Raw genomic sequence first — 18,726 nt, 5'->3', positions numbered from 1 at the left:
AACAAGTAGAATTGATTTTTGCAAGGATGCAGTGACTTTGACTAAAATCATGATACACAAGTAATATAGGGTGATCAAGTAATCTGAAGTTCATCAAATTTCCAATAATCACAAGATGAAAATATTTTTCAGCAAAGTTAAAGGCAGTAATGTGTATTAGTGTGGGTTCTTCAACAACGTCAATCCATGATGACCATTTACTAGGACCTGTCCCCGCCCGAAAATGGCATGAACCTGACTTGAACATGAAGCTGACCAAGAACTTTTTGATACAACTCCTCGATTTGCAAAACTACCAGTTGACAGTATCGAACTCACTAATTAATGACACTTGGATCTAGAAAAGAACAGAAACTGTTTTCTCCATTGATCTGCACATAATTCCACGCCATTAGAAGCCAGGGTGTTCTGCTGATAACTCTTTCTGCAGAAAAACACTGTGAAATATTTCGCAAATTAATCATTGCCGTTACGCAAGCCTGATCATGCGGAAAGCACCGCAATATTTTGTGGCACATGTCGATAATTATGGAAGCCAAAAACATCACGCTTTGACCCAATACACAGCCCCGCCATTAAGGAAAGCCAATTTCGGCAATTAATTTCTATTTTGCACAGCAATTTTTCATTTGTCACTTTTGTGCCTTGGCAGAGTTTCTTTCAATGAACATCAGCACAGAAAATGATGGAGCAGCACTACACTCGCAGGGATTCTGAACAGTCAATTAACCATCTTACTTTTGCTAGCTCCAGCAGGGGAACCACACATGCAGCTAGCCACGACTTGTCTAGTTGATGAATACCTCCAAACTTTCGCCAGAAGTTGAGACAATCAGTCTGTCATGTGAAAGAGAGCAGTATATGATATTTTTTGACCGAGTGAAGATCCCCCAGCCTTGCTGCTGCTAGTTATCAACCAAAGAGTCAAAACTTTCACACTGAAATCAGCTGAGATTAAGATATGCATATCCCACGAAGATCCTCCATTGTTCTTGAAAGTTGGTAAATTTTCATATCACCATTTCTAATTTAACCACCAACGAAGAAGGGATGTGCCATTGTCTTCGTCAGAATAGGAGAAGATGATTTAGAGATACCAAACTCCCACATAAACTGGTCGCAACTGTCTAAGGAGGCCACTAAAAGCACGCTTTTGTCTCAAATCCCAGCGACATTTGACTCGGGTATTTAGCAGGAGAGTTGGCTATTTAGTAGTAGACTCAGTTGGGGGAAAGACAGCGTGCGAGTAAGGCTTGTGATTGGTGTGGCAGCATTTGGTCTTAGGGTTTATTGTTACAAACTAGGGCTGGGATGCAGTCGATTAGGCACTACAAAAAGATGTGCCGTAACGTGATGCGATCAGTGGAAGTGCAGAGTCAAATTCCATTAAGCTCCGGGAGGTGTGTCTCATGTCTTTAGAGTAAAACAAACTGACACACGCAAGGAGTACGCTATACGAGATAGGCCGAGGGTTGAAGTGGGTCTCATAAAAGGGGATTCTATGTCAACACCTGATACAAGCAACTCGGGGGGAAACAGACTATAAGTTGTGACATTATCTCAGAAAATTTGCCAGGGGTTAGGTATTCCGATGGGATGTGATCAGCAGTCGGGATGTTGGTGGTATTTCTTGGCATTATGCAGGTATATGGGCACTGCGGTCCCTGAAGGTGAACCATGACTTGGTAACCTTACCCAAGATTCAGTTTGCCAGAATAATTTAGCAAAGCAAAAACTGCGGCTGAAGCTGCTGAAGGCAAGGGACAACCCTATCTCCATAACACGTTCTAAAAACAAAACTGATTCACCCATGCCCTACCAGAAGGAAATCTCAAGGGTGCTGTAGGGAACATTTGGGGTAATCCTTATGCACGAGAAAGGGACCAAGGGACCCTGTCGACAATTGACCCCAAAATGCAGGTGCAAGCTGGTGCCAAGCCCTTCCCTAATAAGAGGTCTGGTTGAACTATGATTTGTGAAAAGAAGTTCCTGGAGTTTCTCTTGAAAGCACTTCATCCCTTCTTTTGGACACACGCACACCCAAAGAAAGACCATTGATAAGAAATGTAAAAGGAAAGTGTCAGGATAATTTCTGCTTTATTGCTGCCCACGAATTCATCCCGTTTAGAATGCATGACAGACTTAATGGCTCACCACATTTTAAGACATGAATGGAATTATAACACCCAGTATGAACTTTTGGCTTTTTTTATGAAAGAGTGAATGAACTCCTCCCTTTTTTGCAGAAACTCCTTCCGTGATAAAAAATCTTTTGTGTCCACATGGTGTAGAAGAAAACCCGGACCATATGCTTCTCTGCATGTTATTCAGCTATATCGGGATATACCAGTAATCCTATGCTGGTTTTTAAGAATCATGCTTCCGTAATCGTAACTTTAATATTCCCTCCGCAGACGATAGCGGAGTCTAATTATTCCACCACAATAGGTACGGGACGAGGATCGTAAAGGACAGACCTGAGAAAGCATGAAGAAATCAACTCGGGTGCTTTTGTGCGATTGTAATACACTTGTGAACTCGCCATGTGGTATGACCGACATGACCGATCGTGGTCCACCGATTATTATCTGTTGAAAATGCTGAGCGCTACACAAAGTTGGTTGAGGTGCAATTGAATTCTGACAGGTTGCTGCAAATGTTTTGAAAGCACCAAAAACGGTTTAATTTTCTCTGCAGGGTTTCTTGTCTCTAAAAGACTTTCACCTTCAAGTGACCTTGCTGTAAAGTTTTTAAGTCAAACAATTTAATAGACAATCCAAACGTTACCTCATCCTCAATCAAACCTCCTCATCGCAATTGTTTCCAGAGAAAATATCACAACTTCAGCTAACTGACAAATATGATTTATGAACCTCATAAAACAGACAATCAGAGACGAGCGATCGTCATTTATATTTCTATCATATTAATTATGCATCAATAAGGTGGAGAAGTTCTCAATCAGCTTCTCTATTCGTAACCATGGTAAATCAGATCAGCCACATTATTTCCGACCTCTAAGCCAGAAGTAAGAGTCATAGGGAAATATGATAGTTGTAATAGTTCAAATGGCTTAAAATGCCATTAGGTAACCTCAAGAGGTTTTACCATGAGTTTTAGTAGTCTGTGACTGGACGATTTAAAACAGGCATGATAAAAGAGCCAGAGTTCAAATGATTCCACAATGACTTCAATGTTACCCCAATAAGTCCAATCCCAACCTTCAGCATAACAGGCAGTCTGCTTGTTAAAGAGTGATCTATCAAGAGTGGTCACTTCCAAATCTAACGTCAGCTTATTGAATGAATTTTAAGAATTTTCGCAATATCCTGATTTAATATTTCCACATTGGCGAGATAAACAACGGGTCCTCTCAATTATTCAGATTACACTGATCAATGGTTTTCATCTACGGTCTTTTTTATTGATAAATGGTCTTAATACATTGATACGATCATTATTCCGGTTATAAGTTGGCGAATATCACACACAACATCTTTATTATTGATAACTTATCACAACTGAAGACCATAATAGCAACATGTGACATCCCCCATCACCAAAGTCAATTTACTATGAGAAATATTAAAGATTTGGCATACACGCAACTAGTCTCACGCCATCACTTTTGGTCAGAATTTGGGGAAGCTAAATTTCTGTATTTGGGCCTCCAAGGGTTGAAATGTGCAATCTGGCAGTGCAACTGTAAAGCCTCATGGATGTTACATACGTCTTGTGAGTAATTATCAAGAAGACGTATTGGCCATGAGTATCCTTTAGGGACTCACTTTGACTCTCATGCTAATCCACCTAAATAGAAACGGTGTCATTTTCCAACTGACATGACTGATCTTTGTCTTGCTTTTGACTCACACCGCGAGACATGTCAACTTTGGTTGGCCGCGTGTCAACTTTGGTTGGGGAAGAACCTTGATTGCAGCCCTCAAATGCGACCCCTCAATCCGTTAATTAACTCTCAGAGGGACGTTCTGACATTGGAAATCTTCAAAATTGTTGTTTGCATTTTGAACTGGCTGAGAACTCAAAACATTAAAGGACAACTTACTAACCAAGAAAATGATGCTGAGTTTGGGTTGGGCTAAAATGAGGTCATGGTCATTTCCGATCAGCCAATTCTGGAGTAACATTTCATCATCTTGAATCGCATTGTCATTGGGCAAAACTTTATATCAGGATATTAGGAGAGTGAGATGCTGGGACAGGTACCACCCATTTTCGCCTCATTAGTGTGTTTCTGGCTCACAATTAAAATCACTTGAAAGTTTTGAAATCAATATGGTTTTCCTGATCCACGACTGGTGCCGGCAGGGAATATAAGTTCGAAACCTCCAACAAATCAAACTTATGTGCACTTAATGTGCTAATGCCCATTAATTTTTAATTTTTGATAAACTGGATGCATAAAACCTGGGCAGGTGGCCTACCCACGACTTGTAAGGTTTACCAATTCATATGACAATTTATTGCTTTAAAGCATTTTGAAACTGTATCATAAATTTCCAATAAATAAACAATTAGAACAGAGGCGCCATACCTTGGTTCTTGCTATGTTTGCACAATACTTAAACGAAAGAAATCCCCTCAAAAATAAATCAAATTCTACTTTAATTTGCCAAGTTAAAAAGGTTATCTTAAAAAGTCAAGAGAATGCCTTAATTTGGGCACCGTGGAAATGAATCATGATCCATTGTGAACTCCACAGCAAGACTGAATTCGAGGTCGGTTATCCATGAATAAAGTTATAGCAACTGACGGACGACAACTTTTTCATCAACTACAACATTTCACAATTCACCTTTTACATGGTCAGAAACATTGGAAAGCTGCATAGCTTTACCGTGAGAGAAATCTTTCATGACAGCTCACCCCAAACTGATTTTGTATTGCACAAGTGTTATCCTTTTGGCCAAAGGATGAGTCGGGAAGTGACCACATCCGACACTGATGACCATTTGTCTTTGTAGAATTAGGTACAAGTTAAGTGATCAATCTAGTGGCAGACATCGTACAAATCAGCGGTCGGGGTTTAGTCCAGTGGTAAGACAATTGCCTTGATGACCACACTGATAGTACAGCGAACAGACACAAAGGGAATGTTACTGCTATGATAAGAGGCCCTACGGAGATTTAGAGTACAGGTCAGCGGCCAAGGCAAATGTAATGGCCAAATTCTCCATTTCTCCATCACGTGACTTCGAACTCGGAGATCCATCGGAAACTTCCGAAGCGTAAACTCAACAGTGCCTTCACCTTTGACCCCTGCCCTCCGGCCAATCAATGACTTTGTTTATTTTAGATGTCAACAAATGGACACGTGGGCAGGGAGTCCCGGTTTTTAATGACGTCCGTCATCACCTCACGTCTTCTGTTGTACTTGTATATAAACATTATTTCCTGTCTGTACATGAGACTTTGGAAAAGGAATAAAAATATCCGAAACGTCGACTATTTCATACAACGTTGTAGTGTTCTTTATATCAATCTCAAATTCTCCATTTTTAGCAATTTGTTTTTCTTTGTTTGAAGGTGAGCAAAGAGGGAGACGTTGGTTGATGTACATGTCGAAGTCAGCTTGGTACCAAAAAGCTCATTTTCCAAAAAGATATTTCGTGGCCGATGACCCACAAATCGGTCCCAGTGGTTAGACATTTGGTTGAAATGGGCTCATTTGACTCGCTGCATCTTTGTTTTTAGAGTTTATAGCAGTAAAGGCATTTGTCTCCAAACTCATAAACCAAATTGACTAAAAGAGTCTATACTTTTCTGCAATGCTGCATAAATCCTAAAGACTGAAGATGAAACACACTATTGGAGAATAGCTTATAACTTCGCCAACAACTGATTATACAGCAAAAATCTACTCCCGAACAGACAAAAGAATTGATTCAATATTGACGGGCAAGAAATAAAAAAGATGTATGCCGTCACCTGAGTGGTTGAAAAGAAGCGCACCAGTGGTCGATATCATCGTTATGTCCAAGTTACAGAAGTTCACACAGGAAAGCATCGATTTAACAACAGATTGATCTAATTTGCTCGAAGATGGCAAACCGGACTGGGTGTGACAAAAAACATTACAAAAAGCTTGAAAGAAAGAATTCACATAAACATAAACGGTTTTCTGGTTGACACCGAGGAAGATCTGTGGTAAACCTAGACATGGTTTTGTGTAACCTTTTCAGAAGTGTTCATTAGTGACAGGAGAATGGCAGAGGTTTTGTTTTTAGACACAAGCGATCGCGTAATTAAGGAAATGTCACGGAGAAACTGTCAAATCATCTCACCATAATAAGATATTCTATACGGAGGCGAAGATCGCAGTTTAATTGTGATGGAAACTTGACCGTATTTGTACTCTTGCTTGCTGGTGAGGAGGCAGTGATGGGTATTTAAAAACACCTCACAGCGGCATAAAAAACGTTTGTGCGTGCGGCTCTGTGTTTTCTTGTTAGGAGAAAGCTTACATACTTGTATGGTTATAGCACAACGGAATAGGAAGATTGCAAAAGAACTTGATTGTTAGAACTACATAGCATCTTGCCAAAGTTATCCACAATCAATTTTTGATCAAACTTATACAGAACAGGGCATTACCAAAAACAGGCGTGGATGCTTTTGTGGGTAATAAGACCAATAATCCTTCTGAAAAATGGTGAAGATACACAAAATAGATCCTTTCACAGCGTTGGTATCATGTAAACTTGTTCTTTATTTCCTTGCACAACTCCGTCTTCTTGCCTTGTCATACAGAATGATACACACGTATGAAATATCACAAACCATATTGAGTACCCTTGTCTGAGAGTTCCTCGAGGATCCATAATTAGCCCATGATAATATTAATTAGTCCTCTACTTCCAACCGTCTTCTCATTCCCCTTACATGTACATCCACTCTTGTCAAAAGAAGATGCTTTTGGTACAGTATATCATATATAACACAACAGAGTAGTCTGGTTTGACAACTCAAGAAGACAAAGAGACCATAATTGGCCGCGTAAACCTAAACTTCGCAAATAAGACCAACAAAGACTACGGATGCCAAGGATATTGTTATTAATGATAATATCATTGTCATCTTTGCGCATTTGTCATCATCCGGCTTTGGTTTATGGTATATCCTTGTGTTCTTTGAGAAGGAGTATCAGGATTTGCCCATTGCTTATTTAGGAAAGCCGGCCACAGGCAAGGTTCGAGGGACTAGCTCAGGTTCATGCCCGAGGTTTCTGTTGGCACTATAGAAGTGGTAAACCAGGGATGCATGGAATCTTCAACATACACAATAGATGAAATGTCATAAATAGAGATAAAAATCTATAATATCATTGTCCATATTACAACAACAGAGGATGACCACAAAAACATTGGCAAGGGTCAAACCATGGTTCTTGACTCTACTGGTGAACCAGAGCAGATGATCAAGCACGTCGATGACAAATGTAATGACAGAGCTATTATATCATTATCACTGATCATATGACAAGTAGGGACTGCCACAAAAACACTGGCAAGCTAAAACAACGTGGTTATTGACTGTCCTTTCGCTTGTTGCAATAAAGAAGTGGTGAACGTGGTATTGTATATAAGAGTCGAGAGTACACAATGATATATGTACCGATGATGATATCATTGTCATTGTTCATATGACAAGTGTGCATGGTCATGAAATCATAGGCAAAGGTCAAATCATGTAACGTTCTGCTCGGCAAGTGGTCAAATAGAGCTGGATAAAGGTGATTGGTGATTTTTTTATGGTGGTGGACCTTTGATTAGGAATTATTTGTTAAGCCACTTCAGACGATTTGAAATTTTGTTTTCATTGGGACTGAGGTACCAGAAATATTCAGATCCGATATTGAATTTAACACTTCACTGAATAATATGATTCTGAATACTGAATGTCAGCCGATTAAAAACAGATACGATAAAAGAAGAGAAAATCCAGTAAAAGTGGTTAGATTTTGTGTAACCATTGACAACAGTGGTCGTGAAAAACAAACGTGTCTATTTTCGACTATCAATTATTGAATTATGAACCTGCGCCAGGGGCGTTTAGAAAGTTCTCGAATCGGATAAGAGGGTTCATGGCTTGTCGCAGTGACAGTAACTATTACAATGAAATTCGATCCAGTTGGTTTTACAACAAGATCATACCGATATCTTGGTTGTTATTGAAACCCTCAATACTCAATCAATACGAAACAAGAATGTTTAACACGTTTTCCCTTTAATATTTCCTTTAAACATTTCAGTGAACTAAAATTATCCCCTTGAGATGATGCAAACGTAAACAGTGTTAGAAAAAAAATCAGGTTTCGAGGCACAATTATCGAGTTATTGCAAAAGGCTGGGGATTCCATTGAAACTTTAATCAGTCGGCGACATCATAAAATATTGAGGAAAGGTGTCTCAAAAATTGTTTTTCAGCTGATGTAAGACTTAGTGTCTGTTCCAGAGAGATATCCTTATATAAGGAATGTTATCTTGTCTTTTGGTTTTGGTGATATATCCAGACATCAACGAATGTGCAGCCAAATCATAGGAAAGATTGACCACTTCCGGCTGCCTCCCGACAGGTCTATATCGCCTTCATTTCACACAACAAATGTATACACTTTTGCATACATTTCATGAAAAATGTACATGAAATTCTTGTAGATGACAACTGAAACAGACTTGAACTAGACAGATCCAAGAAATGTTATCTCAGGTATTATCACCTGCAGATAACTAGTACCAAGAAAAATGCTTCTTGGTGAATCATTTTTCTTCAAGATGTTTTACTAAGTATACCTCATCAGCAGTAAATAACGGTACTGATTGATTTAAGTGTACGGCTGGTTGAAAAAAGTTAGAAAAATTGTTCATCAGAAAGATGACCGACATGATAGCATGGAAAAGGCATAATTGTGGTACATTTTTGTTGGGTAAGGACGCAAGCCCAAGGAAGAGTTCGGCCAACATGTTACGCATATAAGAAATGAGTCTGGGACATTTTTCTATCAGCTGACAAGCAGCGATTACAGGCATAATATAACCCGTCATAGAATGTATCACCAGACCAGAATGATTGGATAAGTAACCAACAGGGGCTGTGAAGGGGTACCTAATGGCCTGTTACATCAATTCAAATCATCAGACGTTTGTTTTTGATAATTCCAGGGGTCCACGTCATCAATAAATCAGTAACAAAATTCTGAATCATTTTCTACATCGAACAGCAGTTGTCCAAACATGCATACATGAAGGAATTCGAAAAAAAATGTAGAATTACATCCATAATGGACATGTTCTTGAGATGAATGATGTGATATACCAGAAAAAAAAGGTGAGAGTAGAGTCTAAGTCTGATGGTTAATTACCCCTCGGCTGATTGACTCATGGCAATGATATTGAGATTTCTAAGAAACTTTGGTCATTAATCTTTGTACCTCAAGCGCGTTTTGATAAAATCTCATTTCAAAACTTCAGGCTTGAAATTGAACTGTTCAATTATACATGGCAACATGATTTTTCTGACGTCCCAATGTAAATCAGGATAAAGGATGCAACGTGACAGAAATATTCAAATGAGATCATAGCCTTCCTTGTTCTTACAATTATTCCAAGACCTAACAATCCCAAATTCAGGATGCCGATTCCTGCCTTATATTTTCCTGGTTACATGTATATGTTGTAGGCCTAAGCTACAGTTCTGTTCAAGTGTAACCTTGCTTGATTCACAAAACGCTAGGAAGTCAGAACAAGGAAGGCTATGATCCCGTTCGATTATTTCTATCTTGCATCCTGTATCCTCAACTACATGTATAAACATGAAGCACATTGAAGGTTGGCATCATAACTTGGGTAATGGTTCTGTTTCAACAACATAATACACTGGAGTGAAAATTTTACGATGCTAAAACCAAGAAGCCCTTCCTAGCCAAATGTACTCACCGGTTTGGCAAGGGTAGTGAGGAAAGCCTTTAATGATAAACAGTTTGTTTCATAAGTTATTTTATGATAGTTATACAACAATATAAATAATATAAGTAAAGATTTTAAGATATTCTAAAACATTTTAAAGCTGATCTATCTTTTTTCTTGCATTTGAAATAGGGAAGAATTTCTCTTTCAAGGGGTTAAATGAGTTCTGTGTGAGCTGAAATTGCTCTTCCTGCAGGAATCTCCAACAAATGTCCAATAGGATTTACAGCCTCAACCAAAAAGTCCGGGCCAGAGTCCAACTAGCTTACAACCACATATATTTGAAAGTAATCAAAACTTTCGTTTTTATCCAGGGTGAGTGATCTCATGTTTATATGATTAGCGCTGAGTCACGGTAGAGTAATTTGCGGATGCTTTATGCCAACAACCTGATCCTGGAGGGTTGGCCCGCGACCAACTGGCATGTTTGCCAAAGACCAACTGGCATCGGCACAACCACAAGCTTCTCACCGCAGAGATAAACAATATTTCCGCAACCAGAGCAATATGGCTTAGCTATGAGACGTATCAAGTTAGGACAATGATCTCCTACAGATCTAACACAACATCAAAACAAGGAAGCATCTGTACTAAGCCTACTAAATAGTACATGTATATCACTATCAGTAATAATCAAAAGGAGAAACAGGCAAAAGAGTCGACTTTAAACATACAGTTCTGGTGGTAATTAACATGCCTTTTGTGCACAGTATAGAGTGGGAGTTTAGTGCCAAAGGAAATGTTACTTTGGGGCAGAACGGTAAGTTATATGTGCCATTTTGGTTTCATTCCCGCCTGAAGAAAAAAATGACGAAAAGATGACAACAAAAGAACAAAACAGTCACAACATTGGTAGTGGCGTAAAATATCTACCTGAAAATTTCCTGTAATACAGACCTGCAGAGAAAGAAGCCACTGGAAATTTAGAAACAAAGCGTGGATAATTTGCTTTGCATTATTTGACTGGATTTAAACAATCGTCCCGATGGTGACGGAACGGTGGCTGGGAAAGGACATCACATGATTTTTGTTTTAACATGAAAATTCGAGATATTTCTTGAAAAAAAATGTCATGTTGAAAAAAAATTCTCATGTAGAAAAAAAAAAATCATGTGATGTCCTTTCCCAGCCACCGTATGAGACAGCAATGGTATTCAAAAGATTTTCTCAGAATCTGTCAGGAGATTTTGAGCTAAGGGGACTATAGGCAAGAGCAAGGGTGTCAAACAGGGGGTATTTTGGCAACTCGTATGCAAAGTTAGGCCCTGGATTGGGCCAGCTGCCAGCAAATATATCTTATATGAATGGCGATTATGCTTTATTTTTGAGAGATGAACCAGAACATTCTATAAATGCGTATAAAACGACAGTTAATGCAAGCAGCTCAGTGGCCTTGTGGATAAGAGCGTTGGCAAATAAAACCAGAGGTCTCGAGGTTGAGTCCCGATGAGAGGACCTTTTTATTTTTTCCTTCCAGAATTCTCTGCACTGCTGCCGATAGTCACTCTCATGCCTTTCTGATATATTTCTTGTTTTGGAAAATATTGATAGAGGGTTAACAGATTCTTGCATCAAAAGTGTTGTTGACGAACCGTGTGTGTGAGGATCTGCTCAGATCTTCATCCGACAATGATTCATGGACAATGACCGGGGTGTGAATCAGGAACTAAGGGAACTGAACGCCGTTATTTAGCATACAAATGCCATTTGGGAATCAAATGCATCGCCACAGATGCGCGCATAATTGCGCTCCGGTTGCCATAAATTCTCATAAATCACAATATCAAACCGAGATTCTTACAAAATCTCCAAGAATGGGAAGAAGTGTCGTTTCTTTATGCCGGCGCAGAAAGTTCCATTTGCATTAACTTGGCAGAACCCCTCTATACATTTTAAACGCAAAAAGCACATCACAGCACAGATGATTTGGAAACTGATATGAAATGGAATGGGAGGATAGTGTTTGGTGGTCAGTACCTCATAAATGCTAAGCGGCCGCTAATGACCTTGTGATGGAACGGTCATTCCTGGCAAATCGGCCTCGTGGTCACTAACGGCGCAGTCAGAGAATGCGGCAAGTGGTGATAAGAAATTCATTATTGTGATGATGTCTCTCTCCCCTAATGTAAGCTGGGCAGATGTTCTTTGCTAGTTTGTGGCTAATCACACACAAGTACATGTATGTAGGACCCTGGGCAAGGCACTTCAAGTACAAGATTTAATTTTTAAGCCATATAATGCAAGACGAATTAAGACAGCTAATTTAGTACAGCACTTCTGTATCGCCAAAAGTCAGCTTCTTACCACACTCTTGGTATGCTACCGCCTAGTATTTATTACAAGGAATTGTTTTTTAAAAACAAGTTGGTGCTTTTTCGGGATACACTGTATGGTAAATAATGAAGGGTGACATGATGATGAGCAAGTTGTCACGAAAACTTGGCTTACTTGTCTTACTTCTGGGTTCTCTGGGTCCATCCACTGTGACTTTAATGGCCTTCTGGTAAGAGGCAACTTGTGGTGGCTCGCTTGACACATTTATCGTTATATTAAAACTTTTACCTGAAAGTAGAAAATTGTCAACAGGATAATGCGAAGATGGAGAAAGTTTGAAAATTATGCTGAAAATTTAGGACATACCATTCTGGTGTAACAAAATACGGTCTATCTCAAAACACGTCTAAAAAAGTGAAAATACAGTGGTTGAACCTCCTGAATATATCAGAACTGCTTCAATATATAATAACTTTACAGCTCAATATTCATGGTCTGATATATAGCCACACTACAAACAAAACCAAATTTTAAAAGACAACTATAGGTTTTTCTGATCATTATTACAAATAACTTAAATTCATTTCACTGCCCCAAGGCCTTGAACAATACACATCTACCACACAATAAAAATTCTAGAAAAATCTTAGGTGTTTATTAAAATACTTGTGGCTTATCATACAGAAGTCTGCCTTTTGTGTTTGTGGTACATTGACAATAAAAATGTCAAGCAAGTGTTTTATGGATAACATTGTGATGTGCATATAGGTTCTTAAAAAAAGTGCATCATTTTATTGCTGCTGTTTTGCTGCTGATGTTGGGTTTTTTCACCTAGTTATTAGTAGTTTATTGCGTTTGCTTTGTAGGGAAAACTGTGTATTATCAAAACAAGGCCGCTTTGAAAAATAGCTGATCTATATGGGTAACCAATGGAGCAATTAGATACAGGATCCTTTATCACAAAGACATGAATAACTGATGAATTCAATTTAAAACTGGTGAAACATGGAGGCTTTGGGATAGACGGGGCACATTTCTCATCAATATTTACATCAAAATATGAAGCAATAAAAATAAAACCGACATTTAACTCAAATATATGGACCATCCTTTGGTGAGATCTGCTATAGACCCTCGCTCCATGATAAGGATACCAATCGGTCCTCCCTGAACCGTTTGACCTCTGTAATCAGGACACCAAGGTTACCTGTAAAAATGTTCTAATGCACTTGAAATTGAGAAAAGTCAGGAATGAGCAATGACAATCAGGTTGTACAGGTGAAGGTCATTGCCAGGAGGTACAGAGGCACACCAATTTGAAGATGCTAGGCAAAGCTCAACATCAACATAATAAAGGCATGCAGTGGAAGGGGCTGAGTAATGCGCCTCATTGAGTAACTTAATACATGTTTTATTGTCGGGTTTTGAGATTAGCTTGTAAAAAACTGTCATCTCAACAAGGCACCTGACAGCGCATTATACAGTATGCAACAGCTGAAACTCAGACTAATAGAACAGGCTCTTGCAAAGGCTATTCTGTCACACAATCACAAGAGGATAGCACTAAGCAGACATCACATGTTTGACAGCTCTATTCTAGCCCATCAGATGATCAAGTGCAAAATATTTCATAAAAAATTAATTCAACAATGAGTCTATTTGATTGGGAAGACAAAAGCCCCATAAGGGTGATCTCCTATTTGATTATACAACTAAAATTCGTAGAGGATGTCGCAGCCGCAATATGGCGCCGTCTGAATCTTGAGAGCCCACATACTCGCCAAGACAAAAATAGCCCCCAGAAAATTGATAACTTGTGAATAAATCAAGAATGAACAGCGGGCTAGGAGTGCCGCAAAATCATCAACACAAAAAGTCGCTACCATGCTGGAGTCCCACAAGATGTCCTATTGTCTCTTTTAGTGAGATGTCCCTTGGTGGTGGAAAAACCTTCTTGCAAAAAGATGAGGACATACACATTCTTGTTATTGGTTACTAAAGGTAATAACGTTATTTTCACTTATGTATGTACAACTTTATGGCATAGCCAACCTCTATCAGTAAAAACCCGATTACATTCAAAATGAGAAGTCAACAAACGACTGTGTGATTGTGACAAGTGCAGTCTTTTAAGCAGTTGTCCGGAAGGACATTTCACAACCTTCCCTCAAAATGCTTGGGGAGCACCTCCCAACACTCAAATGGCATCTTGACATACAAGGAAAGCTCTAACAGTGGGGTAATGGGATAATGTGTACAGATGGGAAAGCGCGCCTTTCATCTCTTATTAGAATTATTGTCCAAGATCACAGTCCAATGTTCCTATCTAGCTTATGATGTACATGTACTTTGTATCTTACAATTAAGTTGTCTTCTGATAACTAGCCTCTGAGGATTGATGGACATGGTCCTGAGCAGGCCAAATGTTAGCTCACCATATTTTGCTCCATTACAGGTTCAAAAGCAAACATATCAAATTCCCAATTTAAAAGGCAGGTTTTGTGGGAAGCCTTGTGTGGTGATGGTGGGGACACAATAGGGACATCTGGGGCTCCAAGAACAATGCAAAAAACCGTGACTGCACTACTAAATCAGTGTTGGCTAGATGACACGCGACCACTGTGGGCCAAATCATAGACACCATGGATTGTCAACACAAAGAGACATTGGGTTGGCTTATCAATCATAAGATGGATGGTAGGAAGTAGAGGCAAGGGACAAGAAGCCATAGCCAAATACACTAGAACCTCTCTATTAAGTACACCCTTGGGACTGACAAGTGCTGTCCTTAATAGAGACGTGTCCTGATTAGAGAGGTCTAAGTGAATGAAAACTACCCAAAGTAGTGTCCTTATTAGAGTGGTTGTCATTATTAGTGAGGTGTCTACGAAGGGAGGTTCCACTGTAATAAGACTTTGAAATAAGCTTTCAAATTGTATTGATCTCTTGCACTGCACACATTTACCTAAATATTCTCTTTTCAAGTAATTTCTCTCTCACCACCATGTAGGCTATGTAATATCAGGCTGAACTTACTGAGATTTTCTTAAAATAAGACAAGGGCAATTATCTTGGCAGTCAGCCACCGGGCACGTGGCGCATAGTTTGCCGACATTCTAGCCACACCCACTCCAGGAAGCAGGACACGCCCCTTTTGGCAAGGCTACTGTCAACAATGACATGCGGTCGTAGGCTGAAGTTTATTCAATGTACCGGTATACAAAGTAATACCGGTTCCAGGAAAATAGAAACGCAAAGACCACATGCGATTGTACAGTAAGCTAAGAAACATGCGTAACCGTCATTCAAATGTTTTATAGTGAATAAAATAACGCTTTAATATCAAGGCGAATAACTAAGGACAAAAAATGACTCACCCCGTCCGCTTCGTCCAACGAATCTCAGATCGTTGAACTTGGCAACTTGGTTCTTCATGTATGCAGTACAATTCCTTAATTCCGCACAGTAATTCTCATCGTTCCCAGCGAAAATTGACACCTTAGTTCCATCCTTCATTTCTCCCAGAGCCACCACTTTGAATGATACGGGAAGGGTTTTGTTGCTCCTCCAGTGGGAGGGGAGGACAGAACAGACAAGGTTTGGGCTGCCGGTCCTCACTAATTCGCCGGGATGTTCACTCAACACCGTACTAAGTGTCCGCTCCCCCGTCAGGATGTCCGACATATTTAGAGAAGGATCCGGGAACGGCGAAGTCCCGTTCAGATCTAAAGGTAAATGCATGGAGAAAGTCAGTAAACGTACAAAGAATGAACACAAACAAGTCCGACTTCAAAGCGTGCGTGTGGTTTGGTGAATGAGCCCAAGAATGCGGTTAGCTTTTTATACCACTCCTAGGTGACTCAGCACACAGCGGTCGGTAGATAATTGGTATCTCTACGCCACATCCGCCATTCAGGAAATAGTTGGTGTTTGCGCGTAATTATGCCATTTTTATCATATGTACTATAGCTATATGATAACTTAAGTCATATTTGCATTGATTATATTAAGAGTCATTGACAGAAATGTACTCAGAGCGGCATCCGTTTAAGAACTACTTTTTCAATTAGGAGCAGGGATACAATCAGTGGCATCTGTCAATCAAACCAAACCACTAATACTGAGAACACGGGAACAGTGGCATTGTAACGGCCGCATGGCACACATACAGGAACACTTTGATGGAGACCGCTAACCATTAATTCCGGGTGTATGAACTGTAAGGATGAATTTGATATTGCATATTTTCGTGATAATGGCTGTGTGACCTAAGGTGCGGGTAACTCGGACATAGGTCTAATAGGTGCGACGAATATATTTACTGGTGGTAATATGTTTTTTTCATTTTTCATACATCCTGAAAAACTAGTTAATCTAGTTGAGTATTCTTGCAACTTGAGATAATGGGTCCTGATTCAACCTATGAAGACTAGGCGATGCGCCTTTAAAAAGAAAATGGTTAGGATTAGGACCTGCAAGAAAGAGTAAAACACAATATGAAGATACCAATTTTAAAGTTCGCGCTTGCGCTGTTGCTGCATAAGTCCGTAGTGGATCATTAAAGTGACTCGAAAGTAATTTGAACTCACGACCACTCAGTCAGGAGTCCAACGCTCTAACGATTCGCTGTTCAAACTGCACTGTTTCAGCAAAAAATAAAACAATCATGCGATACAAAGGGCAGAGGCCAGGGGAAAGGAGTGCGGGGAGGTACTCATATAGTAGTAGTATCTGGATGATCCGGGAAGCGAGGGTTTTTTACAGGTAGGGTGGTAGCCCATTATATATCGCTACGCTGTACATCGACCCTATGTGCTACCTCGAAAAAAGCCAGGAATTCTAGCCCAAACGTATTTCGTCAACGAATCAATTTCGCAAAAGGTTCCCCGCACTCCGTCCCTTTTGGGGACGAAGTACAGGGGACGAAGTACTTGTCCAGTTGGTACCATTTTGTACATCAAGTGGCCAATCACAGTTCAGTAAATTCGCCTGACGTCATCAAGAAAGAAAAGCACGTGTTCTTAAAAAAAGTTCGGTGCGAGTAGGCCACGGGTCTCGGATCGTTGAACTTGGCAACTTGGTTCTTCATGTATGCAGCTAGAGCAATTCCCTAATTCCGAACAGTAATTTTAATCGTGAAAATTGATACCTTAGTTCCATCCCTCATTTCTCCAAGAGCCACCACCGGATATTACTGAAAATGTACAGTACATGTCGTATATAAACCAAAATAACAGAATCCCTCTCAGTGCTTGACAGTCATCATAGAGTAATGATTTAGCGTTTAGGCCTACATCACAAAGGGCCTTTGAGAAAGATCCTTCCTTGAAGAAAGAGCATCACTTAAAAGGAGGCTGCAGCCAGGTACATGTAGGTTAGTATTTATAAGAATGAAAAAAGTCCTTCAAAAAAATAATTTTTTTAAGGTATACTGGTGAGGTTCGAACTGGCACCTTTTGTGCATCGCTAGCTGATCTAAACAACACGTGCTTTTCTTACTTGATGACGTCAGGTGAAGTTACTGAGCTGTGATTGGCTGATTGATGTACACATTGGTACCTCGCCCCGGGTAGCCTTCAAAGGACCCGAGGCGCAGTGACCATGCCATAAGACAAGACCACTGATAAAAAGCTTATAATATGATCACTAGAACATAAATTTGTTTTTTCGACGCGAGTGTCGGGCTTTTTTACACGGTTGTGACGCGGGCCAATTAAAACAAAAACATGTAGGCCCTACCGATACAGGGCCTACTCTACTTACGTATACTACTATAAAATATATATATTCCACTTAGTGCTGTATGGCTTAGAGGCTTTCACATAATTGCTTTGCAAAAATCGGTATATCCACACAGAAAATAACACAAAGTAAAAAATGAATCGCTATCCGTAGTGTAATGGAATGAATATAAAAGTAGCGCATTTTTCTCGTGTTCTTTTTAGGGATAAATCCTTTTAATTATATGATTCCTATGATAGTCCAAGGGTGTAAGTCCTATCTGAAGCATTGAATGCGATGTACTGTAAGCTATGGTGTATGCCACAGTCAGATCATTGGTTTCCCGGGTTCTAGCCGCCGGAAATACATTTCTTATGAATCATCCAGTGTATTGTGTTAAACATCAGCAATAAAAAAAGTTTATAGTTGGCGAGCATTATCAGTCCAACAGTACAACTGATTTCTTCCGTTCTGTGCCATTGAGGTAATTAAAAAGTTCCGAAATGTTTGACTTTTGCGCTTTTTCGTCTCGTGATGATGACATTGTAAACGATTTGTTCTGGCGTTGACATGACTGTAAGAAAGCCGAGGTCGGATCATTTGGCGCCAAAAATACAATGTTGCGCTTTCTATTGTGCCTTCAGCTCCGGTCTCTCCCTCTCTGCCTCTTCAATTCCGGTTGCATATTTTGCTGAGCACAAAGAAAACCAGAAGCAGAGTATCAACCTTGAATATGGGTCAGTAA

The 18,726-nt window shown here is 39.7% G+C and overlaps 1 protein-coding gene across 7 annotated transcripts in view; it reads right to left on the bottom strand.

The window, feature by feature from the left end:
* LOC135488693 (runt-related transcription factor 1-like) overlaps positions 1 to 18,726 on the bottom strand; it is a 91,627-nt gene that overhangs the window by 25,583 nt on the left and 47,318 nt on the right. For 2 of the 7 annotated variants that reach the window (XM_064773376.1, XM_064773382.1), the window contains exons 2-5: positions 15,638 to 15,985; positions 12,444 to 12,548; positions 10,860 to 10,883; positions 9,957 to 9,983 (exon numbers count right to left, since the gene is read on the bottom strand). In XM_064773376.1, the coding sequence (XP_064629446.1) occupies positions 9,957 to 9,983; positions 10,860 to 10,883; positions 12,444 to 12,548; positions 15,638 to 15,985 (504 nt within the window). Of the gene's footprint in view, positions 1 to 9,956; positions 9,984 to 10,859; positions 10,884 to 12,434; positions 12,549 to 15,637; positions 15,986 to 18,726 lie in introns of all 7 variants that reach the window. The other 5 variants (XM_064773377.1, XM_064773379.1, XM_064773378.1 and 2 more) reach the window with 5 other exon arrangements.

This window comes from Lineus longissimus, chromosome 5 (genome assembly GCF_910592395.1).
Source record: "Lineus longissimus chromosome 5, tnLinLong1.2, whole genome shotgun sequence".
NCBI classification, from domain to species: domain Eukaryota; kingdom Metazoa; phylum Nemertea; class Pilidiophora; order Heteronemertea; family Lineidae; genus Lineus; species Lineus longissimus.
This window is presented reverse-complemented; position numbering and strand designations above follow the sequence as displayed.